Source organism: Scedosporium apiospermum (assembly GCF_000732125.1).
Source record: "Scedosporium apiospermum strain IHEM 14462 chromosome Unknown SEQ_SAPIO_0088, whole genome shotgun sequence".
NCBI classification, from domain to species: domain Eukaryota; kingdom Fungi; phylum Ascomycota; class Sordariomycetes; order Microascales; family Microascaceae; genus Scedosporium; species Scedosporium apiospermum.
In genome coordinates, this window is record NW_015971789.1 from 536 (window position 1) to 15,526 (window position 14,991).

A 14,991-nucleotide genomic window follows, 5' to 3' on the forward strand; every position below is an offset into this window, starting at 1 on the left:
TATCTAAATGTATCCAAAAGACAAAACACAAAAAAGGTTGGGATAAGAAGCCCAGGCGATCATTAAATGCGCTTCATCCCCGTCTATATAACACATACCACCCACAGCCAGACCCGGTAGAGGTTCAAACCCGGATCAGATACCAACCCAAACGATCCATCGCCATTTCTAAGAAGAGGAAGGAAAACGAGCGAAGCATACCGCGCGAACGGCCGGTATTCTGCTCTTGACCTCCACCGCCCCCTTCCACTTAGAAAGTAAACTTCATCAACGCCGGGTTCAACAACACCGGCACGCAGAAATGCGTAACAATAACCGAACTAAGCGGATATATAGACGCGAAATACCGAATCTGCCATTCCCTCGGAAATACGTAGTACCCGCAGATGATGAGCGCCGTGCAGCCGATGCAAAAGATGAAGGTGCCGGCGAAGGTGCGCAGGATCTTGGGTACCTCCTCGAGGAAGTTGACGCGCTCGACTTCCTTGGCCGTGGCGCCCCATTGGATGTCGATCTCGAAGAAGTGGCTTAGAAGAGCTTTCGATACGTGGAGCGAGATGCCGCCGAGGAAGATGGTGAAGAGGGGCATCCACTTGAAGTTTGTCCACACTGATTTGCGCATTAATATGGGTCGGGAGACCGGAGGAAGGCCGGGGAGGAAGAGAGGAGGAGAGGGGCTGCCACTTACATGCTGAGAGAAGATCCTCCTCGCCAAGGCGGTACCTCAGGATGGAGAGCGCAAAGTTCCCCATGAGAGGGAACACCACAATAATCGACAAGTAAATGGCAAACGAATCAATGTAGTACTTGTCGTACAGACCGAAGAACCAGCCCGTGAGGAAGTAGTTCATCAGAGTCAACACCCAGCTCGCACCGATGGCGTAGTAAGTGCCAATGTACGCCATGATGGTGAGCTTGTGATAAAAGTGTATTTTCGACGTGATGAACTGCTTGAAGACGGGGGCGAAGGGTCCTCGGAATAGCCAGAACCGAAGAGGATGGAACAGCAATTCGTTGCAGCCGAAAGCGTACTTCTCCCATCGCGCAAGTTCGTCGTACACAGTGAGGGAGACACCTTCCTGGAATTCGCCGTTTGAGTATGCGGCGAAGCGGAGGACGTAGCCGGCGGACTGGAGGCGGAGGGCCATGTCGAAGTCTTCCGACACGTGGGACTCGGACCAGTACTTTTCGGTGTTGTCGTCGGGATCGATGTACGCGGCAGCGTCCTGGAGGGCTCGCCAGCGGAGAATGGCGTTGTGGCCGACAAAGGGACAGATGTCTCCGTTGGCTACGCAGAACTTGATGCTCGTGTAGATGAGGTTGGTAAACCATGTGACACTGCAAGGTATAGTTAGTCGGTACAGTTCGAGGAAAATCGAGAAGGAGAAAAGAGAAGTAAGCACTCAAGGTCGGCGAAACGGCGAAAACTCACGCTCTCTCGAAAAAGGATTCTGTGACGGTCATGACTCCCGAAGTATGCTGGATGATGGCAACCTCTGGCGACTGCTCCATCTCGCTAACGGCATCTAGGAGACAGTCTCGAGGCACACGCGTATCCGAGTCGACAAGCAAAATATAGTCGCCCATCCGAATATTTCCCCCTGCCCAAGTTCTGCCCTCCGACTCCTGGATAACCTCAGCCAAACACCTCTCGTACGCAGCTTCTTCGTCCTGTCGGGTCCACCCGGCCGGGCGCTGGATTTCCTGAAGCTTGTCCTCGACTTTGTTGCTCGTCGTAAGGCAATAGTTCATGTTGGACGCCTTCTTGAATTTGCCCTTGCGTATGAACGGCTTCTCCTTGCTCGGGTCCTCGGGCTTGGGGTTGTGTGCTGGCCGCGCCACCCATCCGATATTGTGCTCCTCGTAGAAGTCCCGACGTGCCCTCGCCAACGACTCGTCGATCAGTTGCATCCCGTCGTCGTTTACGAAAATGTTGGCGGTGCCTCCCTGCATCTCGTATGTTGAAATTGCCGCCTTGAGGGAAGCAATGGTAGGTCGGATGACGGCGTTGAGCCCTTCCTTGTAGACGGGCATCTGGATCGTGACATGAGGGAGCTCCGTGTCTCGTCCGAGGCGCCTCGGAGCTTTGCCCGAGTAGTGGCGCGAGTTCGAGTTGACCGCGGAGATCGGACCGAGGATTTGGAAAATGTTGCCAATAATTGTCTGGAAGAAGAACTGCACAGTCGTTGGGTTAGAGGATGCAGTGAGAAGATGCGGGCAGGACAGGTTGGGGACGACTTACCAGACTGACGAACAACTGGATCGGGGACGCCAGCAAGAGCAATAACCTGAGATAGTATCCGTCCAGCATGATCTCGAGCGCAAGGGCTCTCCAACCCAAGCCTAAGCAGACGAGAGCCAGAGCCAAAGACATGCCCACCATTGTTGCTCTCGTCAGACGGACAGGCCTCACCTCCATGGTTTCGCCCTCTTCTTCGTCGCCGTAATACTCCTTGGTGTCACTTGGGGGTTCTTCGTCATCGTCCTCCATCTCCGTCTTCCACACCAGCGAGACGATGTCGGCTTCGAGCCTCTCAATTCGTTTAATAATCTTGTTTGGATCGTCGTCCCAAACGACCAACAGCGGTGGTTCCACGACGAATGCGGCAAAGTGGTGCTTTTGACATCGAGGAAGATCCGTCATTCGCTGCAACACTTGCAGATTCAAGCCGCCGTGAAGCGGGATCGAGTCTATGTAAAAATCTCTCGCGCGTATGGTGGATACAATGGACTGAACCCACGGCGTGTTTACAGTCATGGCCACCTTTTGCGCGGACGCCTGTGTTAGCAAGAGAGCCGGCGGTATGTATCTGGCTTAAGAGGACCATCGAGAGCAGGACTTACGCTGACATTCAATTGAGATACACTGTCGAAAAAGCTATCGCGTATCTCTCGAAGTTGAGGAGGCTGGCACACAAAGTGATTCTTCGACCGCTTCAGCACGACGCCTTCGTTGATATTCCACCCGGAGACATATAGTCTCCGCCTTTGATCCTGGTACAGGCTTGCGACGACGACGTCTGCTTTCAAGTCCATAAAGGCGTCACGGTTGCTGTTAGTCCCATGGCTAACAAAGCTACTGGGAAGGCGGCTGGAATGGTTCGGGGTCCCCAAGCGAGAGTCGGACATGTTACGAGGGGTTATGGACGACCCAGCGTTGGTGGGAGGTTCATGAGCGCATCCAATTTCGCTTTGCTGCTCTCCGCGAGGCTTGTTATCAATCTCGCTGGTCGGCCGCTCATCAACGCCTTCCCGGCCCGTGGAAGACGTGGAAGATTTGGAAGATTTGGAAGACGTCATATTTGGAGACATAGAGAAGCAATAGAATGCGGGCTTAGGGATCAAGAGGTCCCGAGGGGCAAGCCTTGGAGCTTAACCTACTCGAAGGTGATCAACGGGACATGGGGAATCGGAGATGAACTGGAAATTTTCTTGTTACAAGAGATGCATACAATATAGAAGAAAGGATGAGAAGCATAATAAAGCAAGAATGCAAGTTCAAAGAGTTAATCCGTTCGAGAAACAGGGGAAACCAAGGACGGGGACCCAGTACGGGACGGGCCTGTTTGATGTAGTTACTAGACGAGCCCGCCGTGGACACCGTGATTTCCACATCTTCTCCATTCGAAGGCGCACTCTCTCTGAGCTGCAGACCAGGGGAGGCGGCCTTTCTGCAGCCACCTTCACCAAGCAGCATGGAACCGCGGTCCACATGTCTACTTTACTCGCCCAGCCTTCAGGGTTTCCTCCCTCCTTTTCTGGAAAGCATTTCCAGGAGGGGTGCCCGTCGTGCGTTTGACTATTGACGCCAGTGAATATTGTAATGGACCTTGCGCCCGGCAATGGGCAATACATTGCCGGGCGCAAGGTCAAGCGGTCTCGACATGTTGTGTCAAGGCTACTCAGCGCCAAGCCATCATCGATAAGAGTCAGTGAAGCATTCCAAGTAGCATAGACCTACACAGAACAATGTTGGTTCCCCCACTCCCGTTTTCACAGAACGCATCTGTGTGAGCTGGGAGACGTGGAGCAGCCTCTGGTGGTTGTAGGTATGCGCCGTCCTTTCAGCTATTCTTGGCATCATATTCTGCGATGCTTCTAAGTAGGCACGGCACTTACACCTTCTCTCTCAAGATCTTCTGTGAAGAGAGAGAGAAAAAAAAAAAAAAGGCACGGCTTGCAGGAGTGGATGGACACGTCACGGTGGACCACTACGAATTTTTTCATTATAGATAGTAATGTGGCGTTCGTTCGATGCCGCTACTGGACAGATGAGGACTAGGGGCCTATTATCTTGGCCTTCGGAATACGAGTCAAAGAAAGCTTCAGGCTTCAGGTAACACTGGCGGATGCGAGATGAGGTGGAGACGCCAAGCTCAGGGCGATAAAGATACGAGGAAAACTGCCATGAGCATTGAGCACCCACGATGGCTCAAAATGTTGTTCTTTGCCAGCAGAGGAAAAAGGAAATCTGTAACATCTCCATCGTTCTAGCCCCCTCGGCTCATCGCATGGGAGGTGAGACGACTGCCCTGGACTGGTAGCGACTTTGAGCCTTGTCGAGATCTTGCGGTTTCCATGAGTCGCAGAGGAGCGTTGTAGGAGTTGTGCTTGCAGAGCCTTATGCAAGCAGTAAACGAGGTTATCTGCATCTGGCCGTCCAACGACTAGGGGTGCCGAGTAAGGAACACCCACTTCTGCGATGCTATGTTGCTTAGCCGCCAATTGCTTGCTGATAAGAATCAAATGGGACAAGTCCCGAGCTGAGAAGGCGAAGATCAGTGGAAGATTAGGAGTTATGTTGCATCGATAGATCAGCGCCATGAACAAACGGGATCCTTTCCGTCCAAGATGACCACATGGACCAGGGTTTTCAGCCTGGTCTTGCGGAAGCATTGGCAGTCTGACCGGGGATCCGTAACCTTATTATTTGTCCAGGCCATTCAAATGTTGGCGCTCTTCTGCGTTTGAAGAAACAGATCTGCCCAAAAGAGCGTCCATGCCTAACACTGAGACCTATTGTCTTGTTCCCCGGGTTCCCAAAAATTCCCGTGGAGAACAGGATTGATTCTATTACTTCGTAAACTGCCATGCTTCTGGGATAGAAGTTGTCGTGGCTCCCCCATCACGCAATCGAGTTCCGACGGGTTTCGAGAGATGCAATTCTTCTTCTCTACTTCGTATTGATCTTCAAAATGCCAGTGCTCTTTGTCCCTTAAGCGTGGCATCGGCTATTACGGCCAAGACTGTTTGAAGCTGATGCAGTCAACACTACGAGTATGCTGCTTGCGTCTGGATTCGTGCTCTCGATCTTGGTATAATGCTCAGACGACCATTCCTAAGTTGTCCAGAGGCAAAATACCAGGCTATCGAAAGAAATCGTCATCCAAACTACTCTCTGAGCTGAGACCATTCGTTATCAGGCACCGCCGATTCCAACGTTATTATTTTTCAGTTGCTCAGAGATCAGCAAGCCTAAGGCCAGACTACAATGTAGATACCCTTATTGATTCGATATGCCGCTAAGATAAATAACCAGGCGATCGCATGGACCAATCTTGGGTATGGGAGAGTGCTTTGACGCGCCGAAGCGTGTGGGCATTTCTCCTTTCTGCATGACCCACAAAGACAGCGTCCCTGGCAATCACATCAACGCATTCCGAAGTATTGACCACATCTTCCATGCAGACCACTGTGCTGTTTTTCAGCTGTACAAGGAGCGCCCTCAACCCTTGAGGCAGATGGCCGTCCGGGACACTCGGAAGAAATTCGAATCTGTCCGGGTTTACGACTGCGCCGGCCAGTCGCAATCATGCACCCTGCAGCGCTGCGGCCGAGAGGCAAACATAGACCTGTTGGATTCTATTGCATCGTGCATCCATCGGTGGCTGGCTTCAGCCTGCTTGTGATTTTTCAAGATTTTGGGGGTCAATCCTTCCCCCTGAAAGCAGGCAGGCTGCCACGTCCAAGCCGGACCCAGTACAAAGTGGAGGATGCGACTGAGTCGGAAGAATGGAGCTTTTTTTTTTTTTTTTTTTTTCTTCCCTTCTTGTTTTTACATGTCCATGTTAGACGGACACCTCCTGTAGGCCATTCGGGGTTCTTTCAAACGATGAACCTACGCATGCCATTTCGTCTCCTCTACTGAGCGTGGTCCATGATACTTCCATATCTCCTTATCCTACTGTCCTGTGAGGTGTGACACGAGCCGGGCGCCTTCGGGTTGGGCGTTGTCTCATGCTGGCCTCGACAACGGTCCACTCGCCTACTCACCCGGAAACTTGAGTATTGTGACCGGACGATATCCTTTTAACTTCATCCCATGCCCCATGCTGGATTGCGCTCCGCTCCATGTGTAAGTACTAGGAGGAGAAGGTGCCAGAAAAGACAGCCATCTTCTCGCAGCAACCCTCGTCCGACCTGTGTATATATAGGGACGGTGCTCTGCGAGATTAACCTCTGACCTCTCCGCTGAAACTTGTCTTTTCTGCTGGGGGGATTTTGCATGGATTGGCTCTAGAATACTATGTGGGAGACATCTCAAACTCGAAAATATGATGATAGCCCAATATTTGAGGAGGGTTGAGATTGTCTTGAAGTTGAGCCTCGTTTTGAAAGCATCCAATTCCTGCGAAGAGGGGTAAGAGTGGAGGAAGCAGCGATTAGTGGACTTGCAATTGGATTTGAGGGGTTCATTGCTCTGGATGCGGAGAGGCAAAATTGTTGTGCAATTGTATTGATGCTATCACCAGTGGGTGGTTTGAGCATTGAATGAGTAATAACTCCCATGCCATACCGCCTGGGCTCAACTGGCAGTGGCCGTAGTGTAATAGTTGGTAGTGTACCTCAGTACCACTGTCCAGTACCCTACCTTAGTAGGGCACTGCAGGGCATTAGTCCTAGTCCCAGCGCCAAGACCAGTCTTCCTTATCGATAATGCGCAAACCCTTGCCGAATATTATCCAGATGCAGCAACTGGAGCAAAGCAGACAACTTCAAATGTCTCCATTTTGGTTTCGAGAGTGAATCGCTTTGTTCGCCTTGTTCGCCAGACTCCACAAAGCAGATTCCTGATTGCGCAAATGTAATATGGCAATTTCCTAATTTTCTGGGCATCTACATACCTCGGTACATTCCATCTCATATCGACTGTCCTGTTCCGTCGATCCCAGCGTACCTATTCCAGAGCAATCAACAATCATCTGCCATGATCCGTCACCAGCCGTGCTGCAAACGATTCTCCGCTCTGTCTTCACATACCAGTTTTCTCTGAGCCAAACATCCTCTTTGGGCTGTTTCCAGCCTCCCAACCTTGGGCACAACGCCTCGCATATCAGCTCGGCCGTTGGCCCGTCCCACAACGACCTACCTCCACTAGATCCTAGGTGGATGGAATGACGACGGACTGGCGGCTGAGGGCATCTCCTTTATCCAAGTTTCGATCCGTGCGACAGCTTTCTTTGGCCCATCCGCTACAATGTGCGTGTACATCTGCCTCGCCCTAGACTAGTCGATCTTGTTCTGAAACCCCATGCTTTGTAGGAACTATAGAAAAGGCGAGGTTCCCGCACCGAAGCCGGGTGCGATTCTAAAGAAACAGCGACAGTCTGGCAGCGAGCGGTTGGTAAGTGGCTTGGGAGAGTCCCCGCGCTAACAGGACGTCATATGGCACCAGAGTATAGACTGACACCACTCTTAAGAAAAAGTTGGACCATGCGAATGCTCCTCTGAATACTCTCGATCGTCGTCCTTCGAACAAGACTTCGCCTGCGCAAACACTCTACGTGGAGATAAGAGGGGCCCCCGTGAAATCTCAAACCACCCCAAAACGTCCGCCGCCTGCTCGGCCGATAGTCGAAGAGAGCCGGCCAGCCAAGCGCCCACGAACCAATCTAGAAGTGCCTAACGACGCTTCTAGCCACACGTCACAGGTACCTATTGAGATAGAATCGATCGCTGCCTCTAGCACGATGTCTTTTCCCGGACGCAGTCCTCGTAATCGAGACTCGAAAATGCAGCTGCGCCAGGAGGAATTTCGGAACATTTCCAGTTTGAGTACCTCACGGTCGAGGAGACGCCGGACCAGGATTCATAGGGGCTGGAAGCCCGCCAACCCTGAAGCTATTGAGGGGAGTGATCGCTCCTCAGTCATTTCAGCTTCCCCAAAACCTCCAAGCCTCGATGAGTTGAGAAACCACTCTCCGCCAGCCGACAGATCTGATGTCCCCCTATTCCCTAAACCGGTGATCAAGTCGGAAGTTCCCGGGACAGGAACTCCTCTAGAGGGACCTAAGAACCGGACGAACTCTGTTCCCCTCGATGACATCTCCGAGGATGAGCTTGCTATTAGCAGCGTCGGGAAGAAGCGCCCCTCTTCACAAGCGAAACGTCCTGCTACTAACAAAGCGAGTACGCAGGTTGGGCAGGGCTCCGGGTTCGCCTTGCGTCGAGCAGTCTCCGGAACACACGTCTACGAACCTGAGCAGGGATTTTCTCTCGCTCCTCTTCCCGGCAGCCAAGTTATACTCCAAGCAACTGCACTTGCCGGAGAAAGTCTCCATCTTCCCTGGTTGCGCATACACCTAGGACGCATTAACTCGGTTAAGTACGGCGGTGATGGGTGCGAAATTGTTCTTATCGATCGACCACAGAGCACCAGTGCGAACGACACTCCCTCGAAACTGGTCTTGGAATTTCAGGGAGAGGAACAATCGAAGCGATTTACTCAAATGCTCCGGCAAAGTACTGTGAATGTGACGATGAAATTTCTCCAAAAGCCCAAGTAAGAGAAGCTCCCGCCCTAGGGCCATGACGTGAGACTAACCGTGGGTTAGTCAATGGATGAATTTAGCTGCTCAACGACTATTTGACGAAGCCCGGAAGGGTACCTCGCTTGAGTCAAATGGCCATGATTCAACGCCTGATACCACGGATGATACTGGTGAGAACGACGGCTCTGGAATGACACAGAAATCTGCACCGGGGTCAGATACACCTAGTGCCAAGCCGAAGACAACACCTAAACGTCCCGTGAATAAGAAGACTAAGAAGGCCACTCCGAATACTGAATGGACCATACGCAACACAGACTGGGAGAAATCTTGGGATCGGTCGCTCATCTATCCACGGATAGGTAGAGATAGAGCAACTGTCGACAAACATGATATTGCCAGGCTTGATGAGGGAGGATATCTCAATGATAATCTCATCCTTTGCTACCTACGGTATCTTCAAGCGAGCGCCGAGGTTGAAGCCCCGGAGATTTCACGCCGTGTTTATTTCATGAACACATACTTCTATAGTACCCTATCGGTAGGATTGGGTACTTCGATCAACTATGATGGCGTTAAAAAGTGGACCGCGAAGGTCGACCTCTTCTCATACGACTACATCGTGGTCCCTGTGAACGAGAATTTTCACTGGTATGTCTTCATCGTTTGCAACCCCAGCAAATTGCTACCTCCAGGTATCGGCTCCGAGCAAGAACCTGTTCCGATAGACGTGGATGAAGGCTCCCAAGAGAATGAAGGAGTGTCATCCCTTCCCATGAAGGTCGACGATGACGCGCCACCTGACAACCAGGAGGCGAGCGGCAAGAAGTCCAACTCATCGACTTCGTCTCGAGGTCGGCGGAAATCCCAAAGGAGACATGTACAGCCCGATCGGAAATACGACCCCCAAGATTTCCTCGTTATCAGCCTTGACTCCCTTGACGCTACCCATGACCCAGGTTGTCAAATGCTCAGGGACTATTTACTCCAGGAGGTCAAATATCGGAAAAAGGTGAAGCCCCAACGCCCAGCATCAACTGGTCTGGCGGCCCAAAACATTCCCAAGCAGGGCAACCTTTGCGATTGTGGCGTGTATCTCCTTGGCTATATTAAGCATTTCCTCGCTGACCTAGACGGCTTCATCACAACCCTATTAAAGCAGGGGAAGCCGACGTGGAAAATTGACGCCCCGGGCTTGCGGACTGAAATCCGAGAGACAATTTTCGATCTCCACCGGCAACAGACGTTGGAGACGCAGGCCGAAAATGCGCAGAAGAAGAAAGAGAAGAAAGAGAAGAAAAGCCAGGATGCGGGGCATCAAACTACTACCCCATCTCCACCGGATTCAACCAATGACGGGCAAAAAACCCCTGGTCTAGAGCTCGAAACGTCGGCTGGGCCCTTTACTTCGAAGCAGAACTCGCCCGAACATGGGGGTGCTGTTTCCATGGTAGTACAAGCTACACCCGATCCTGGTTGTGAACCTTCATCTGCAGAAGCCATGGAGGAAGATGTTGCCTCCAAGTATGATCGTCCTTTTACCAGGCACAAAGTGTCAAGTCCCTTGACTACGAGTGGCGATAAGTTGGACAGGCCACCAGACATTAGGCCGTCCGTGGAAGACGATGCTCTCGAGACACCAAGCACGTCTGGAGAAACAACGTCGACTTCCGAGCAGGATATGGGCAGGGCGCATTTCGAGCAGGAAGATCAGCCATACCTTTCGCCGGTGACGCACTCACCCCACGAGACGTGGTCGTTTAAGAAACTTCCGCCCGAATCCGAAGCCGCGATCCGGCCGTCGATTGAGGCTCAAGACGGTGTAATCGGTGATGAGCCCGTCTTCATTGATACAATACCGTCGTCATCCCCGTCTCAACGAGTTATCGCTAGCCCTGCTGCAGATGTCAAGTTGCCTAGAAAGCGGCCAGTTAAGGTAATCGACGTCGACGGCGACGAACAACAGCCTCCTATGCAGCGTCAGCAGCGACGGAGGGAGACAGGTACCCGAAGCCAGTACTTTACATCTAACGATGCTGACCGTGACCCCATCTATGTCCCAAGGGAGACACGATCTGCCGGCACCGTTAAAATAGCCGTTGAAGATGATGGATCCCCACGCGCTAAGAGGAGACGAGTTAAGACCATCGATCTCTCGGACTAGCTGTGGTTTAGATCCCTCTTCGCTCCTCCGTCTGAGTGGAAAGAGAAGCCGGCATAGGTACAGAACAGGGCGGGTAGGGAGCTACCTGAGAGGGGAGGGGAGGGGAGGGACGAAGCGAATAGCATTTAGAACGGCGTTGTTTGTTGTTTATTGCGAAAGATACCAGAACGGTAGGCGTGTTATTCAGCGCATGATTTGTTTGACATGGCATTGTGCGATGAAGCCGCCTCTCAGCAGTTTTGTGCCGGGGGCTTGATAGATTCGGCCTGAGAAATGAAATTGAGCCTATCCGATTTATGATGTTGATGAACGAGTGTTAACCGACCGGTTTTTAAACCTGTTCCATCACTAGTATCTCTGGCTGAGGCCGTCCGTAAGAAGTGCTATAAATCTGTCTTAAATACCAGAGTGGTAGAATTCGGACATTTACATAAAAGACATCGATGCGAATCCTACAACGCGATGCTAGAAACGCCTCCCCATTTTACCACATTGGCTTCTTCTTTCAGTTCGAGAAGCGAAGTCTATCACCCAACCCCCAATCTATGTTTCTTCAGTCGGAATCATCGTCGGAAGAGTCCTGCTGCGCAACACCATTCTGCCGGGCGGATGCCCTCGGCACCTCGAAGACGACACCGCCATTCCTGCCTCCACCGGCCACCTTCCACCTTCCGAGCCGATGCTCTTTGCCCACGCCCGCAACGACGCAAAGGCCGTCCGATCCCCTGTCTCCTCTTTCAAATACAGCAATATCATTAATGACGCCCTTTATCGCCCAGCTATTGTCAGTCGTGTCCTCCTCACCATGACCACCCAGCACGCCAACGGGCTCGATCTTCTTCTTATCCTCGCTCAGACGCCAGACGCGCACGTAGCCATCCCAACTACCGGAAAGGATGACGTCCGAGTACGGTATCGTCTTCAGGGCGGTTATAAACCGGGGTGTCGCGACAGGCGTAGCCTCCGGCTTCGGCTCCTGCTCGGCGGAAAATTCTGACGGCGAGGGCGGCGGGTCGAGACCGTGGGCGATGGGCACGATGCAGACGGGCTTCTTCTTCTGCAGACTCCAGAGCTGTATGGAGCCGTTGTCGCTGCCAGTGACAAAGAGGTCGTCGTCGATCATGGCGACGCGGTCCATGCTGCCTTCGTGTCTGAGGGATCTGGGGTCGACGTCGAGTTGGGCTTTCTTGTCTACGGCGCCGCCGCGGAAGACTAGTTGGGATTCTTCCACGACTTTCCATAGACGAGCGGTTCTGTCCCGCGCACCGACGCTGACGCACCGTTCTTGGGCGAGGGCGTCGATGTCGACTACCTCGTCGCCGTGGCCGAACAAGGTCTGAACGTAGGCCATCTCATCCAGACTCCACACCTTGACCGTGCGGTCCTTTGAGCAGGAGTATAGCTGGTTCGTCCCCCTCCGGAAGGCTAGACCCGTCACGGCACCTCGGTGCTGCGTGAAGACTCGTCGAGGCGTCAAGGTCTCAGCATCGTAGATGATTAGACGCTTATCGGCACCGCCGGTCGCAACATACTTTCCGTCGGGAGATACGGCAACGCATAATATCTCCCCAACGTGCCTCTTGTAGTTTTTATCTGTCGCTTTTTGGAAGTTTCCTTTGAGGTAGTTTTCGAGCTCGGGCTTCTTCTTCGGAGGTGCGGGAGGTTTCTTGGGCTTCTTTTTCGGATTTTGGGGGTATTGGTTCTGGGGGAGATCTTGTATCCTCCACTTATGCAGGTGCAAATCTTTCGTCGTGGTGTAGGCGTATGGCTCCCTCGCCGCAATGGACGTTATGCTCAGCGTGTTGGCCTTGAACTGACAATGAGTGGCCTTGTCGAAGGCCAATTCCGCCGCAAGGTTGCGATAGACTTTTCCTTTCGACTCGGCAACGTCCTCCTCCAGCCTCGCGGCAATCAGGTCCCGGTCAAGATCGGCCGCGTCGAAGCCAACATCGTCGACCTGCTGCTTGACATTCTCGAGATATCGTTCGGCGAGTCTTAGACGGGCCTGGGCGGCGGTCTCTGCCTCCTCTTCAGATTCTGCAGAGGCGGCGTCGCTCGCACTCTCCACATCGCTTTCGAACTCGTCGGAGTCGCTGCCTGAAATCGACTCGTCTCGCTCTACTCGCTTCTTTGTCGCTCGTGGCGGGGCAGACTTCTTCGCGGCTTGGGCGGTCTTGCCATTGGTTTTGGACCCAGCAATTCGCTTCTTAGGTGCCTCTGGAGCGGAGGGTCGTTTCCTCTTCTTCAGGGAGCCCGGGACTGTGAAGAAGGAAGACATTGTTCGTGGTTTAGAGCGGCGAACGTCGAAACTCCGTGCCCTTCTGATCCCCACGTTAAGCAGTTACAATAATTTTTTTAAAGGGTCTACTGGATTCAGAAAAAAAAAAAAAGTTGTCCAGGCTCGATTTGCACTGGAAAAGAGTAGTGGGGCACATGCGACCAATGAAATCGATTTCTGGGTTATGGTCCGTGCAGTGGAAGAAGACCAAGGCGGTGAATCTAGGCAGAACTTCCAATACAATCCAGGCTGAAGCTGGTCTGCGCGTCGTGAGGTGAGATGGCTAGGTCGACCAGCACCTCCATCCCAAGCTCCAACCAAGCTCAACGACTCTCCGAACAGCCCAAACAACAATCACACATCCGCCCAAATTGACCCATCCTAACATCTTGAAAGGTCCATCACAGTGAATCACAGACACAATGTACGTTTCCATTGCCTAACCGGATTAATTTACTGATTGAGCAATGCTAACGCAAGTACGTCACTCGACAGGGAGGTACTCTTGGGCATAACTGGAAAGGACTTCACCATCATCGCGGCCTCGAAGGCGGCGATGCGCGGAGCGACGATCCTCAAGGCAGAGGATGACAAGACTCGGCAACTGAACAAGAGCACGCTTATGGCGTACTCTGGAGAGCCAGGCGACACAGGTTAGAGGGAACCCGGGGGCACACACCGTCTTCCAGCGGGCGATATGGTCAACCTAGCTAACGCCGAGCACTTATATAGTCCAATTCGCCGAATACATCCAGGCGAATGCCCAACTGTACTCGATGAGGAACGAGACCGATCTTTCTCCCTCCGCCCTCGCCCACTTCGTCCGCGGAGAGCTGGCCTCGAGCTTGAGGTCGCGCAAGCCCTACCACGTCAACCTCCTTCTCGGCGGTGTCGATCCCATCACCCACAAGCCCAGCCTGTACTGGCTCGACTACCTTGCGGCGCTTGCCCCCGTGCCATATGCGGCCCACGGATATGCGCAGTACGTGCCTCTTTGATTGTCTCATATATATTTTGCCAAGCACGGGCCAGCCAGCTAACGCGCTTGTGTGCGTCTAGATACTACTGTCTTTCAATCCTCGACAAGCACCATCATCCTGATATCACCCTTGGCCAAGGTATCAAAATCCTCAACATGTGTGCGGATGAGCTGAAAAGACGGTTACCCATCGATTTCAAGGGCTTGTTGGTCAAGGCCGTGACCAAGGATGGCATCCGGGATATCGAGTTCGACGATGACAAGGTGGTAAAGAGCGCGTAAAGAAGGATGGATGTGATGGAGGATAGGAAACGGGAATACTGTGTACCATTATTGCTGCTAGAGGGTCTACTTGGCCTGGATGCCAGAGGTAATTTGATAACGAAATACCTGAAAGGTCCATACTGGCCCGGTTTTCACATTGTTGCAGTTTCTTTGTCCGCGCCGACTGAGGGAGCACGGGAATGCGGCTGCAGCCAGTCTCTCTCTCTCTTCCCCCTAATTACCTAAAGCGGCAAATGATAGTAAATATCGGGTGGTATCCTGAGACTTAGCCTCTCGGAATTTATTTTTTGCCCTTAGTGCAGTCGATGGTGGAAGTCCCTACTTCTCTTACCCCAGACAACATACCCCGAACACATCACTCATTACGCAGTACACATGGCAGGAAAGCCTTGTCCGACATTTAAGAGGATCGGAGAGAAACCTGGGGTGCGTACCCTTCGCTTCTGGGCCATGTGACCCGTCTCTTCCACCCATTTTTAAGCCTGCATATCGTTAGGTTCGGAGGCATCCAGTC

At 52.5% G+C, this 14,991-nt stretch overlaps 3 protein-coding genes and 1 pseudogene across 3 annotated transcripts; 2 read left to right on the plus strand and 2 right to left on the minus strand.

Annotated features, from left to right (window-relative positions):
- Positions 1 to 250: 250 nt before the first annotated feature.
- Positions 251 to 3,300, minus strand: SAPIO_CDS3028 (Glycosyltransferase family 2 protein; the record flags this gene model as incomplete). Its single annotated transcript, XM_016785909.1, has 5 exons — positions 251 to 609; positions 689 to 1,338; positions 1,433 to 2,175; positions 2,243 to 2,779; positions 2,845 to 3,300. The coding sequence occupies 5 exons, from the start codon at positions 3,298 to 3,300 to the stop codon at positions 251 to 253; spliced, it is 2,745 nt and encodes a 914-aa protein (XP_016643915.1).
- Positions 3,301 to 7,477: 4,177 nt separating this feature from the next.
- SAPIO_CDS3029 (uncharacterized protein) lies at positions 7,478 to 10,935 on the plus strand (the record flags this gene model as incomplete). Its single annotated transcript, XM_016785910.1, has 4 exons — positions 7,478 to 7,485; positions 7,552 to 7,624; positions 7,701 to 8,782; positions 8,835 to 10,935. The coding sequence occupies 4 exons, from the start codon at positions 7,478 to 7,480 to the stop codon at positions 10,933 to 10,935; spliced, it is 3,264 nt and encodes a 1,087-aa protein (XP_016643916.1).
- A 553-nt stretch (positions 10,936 to 11,488) lies between these two features.
- On the minus strand, positions 11,489 to 13,213 carry SAPIO_CDS3030 (annotated as a pseudogene; the record flags this gene model as incomplete).
- A 164-nt stretch (positions 13,214 to 13,377) lies between these two features.
- SAPIO_CDS3031 (uncharacterized protein) lies at positions 13,378 to 14,474 on the plus strand (the record flags this gene model as incomplete). Its single annotated transcript, XM_016785911.1, has 4 exons — positions 13,378 to 13,487; positions 13,709 to 13,866; positions 13,946 to 14,195; positions 14,273 to 14,474. The coding sequence occupies 4 exons, from the start codon at positions 13,378 to 13,380 to the stop codon at positions 14,472 to 14,474; spliced, it is 720 nt and encodes a 239-aa protein (XP_016643917.1).
- Positions 14,475 to 14,991: the final 517 nt, after the last annotated feature.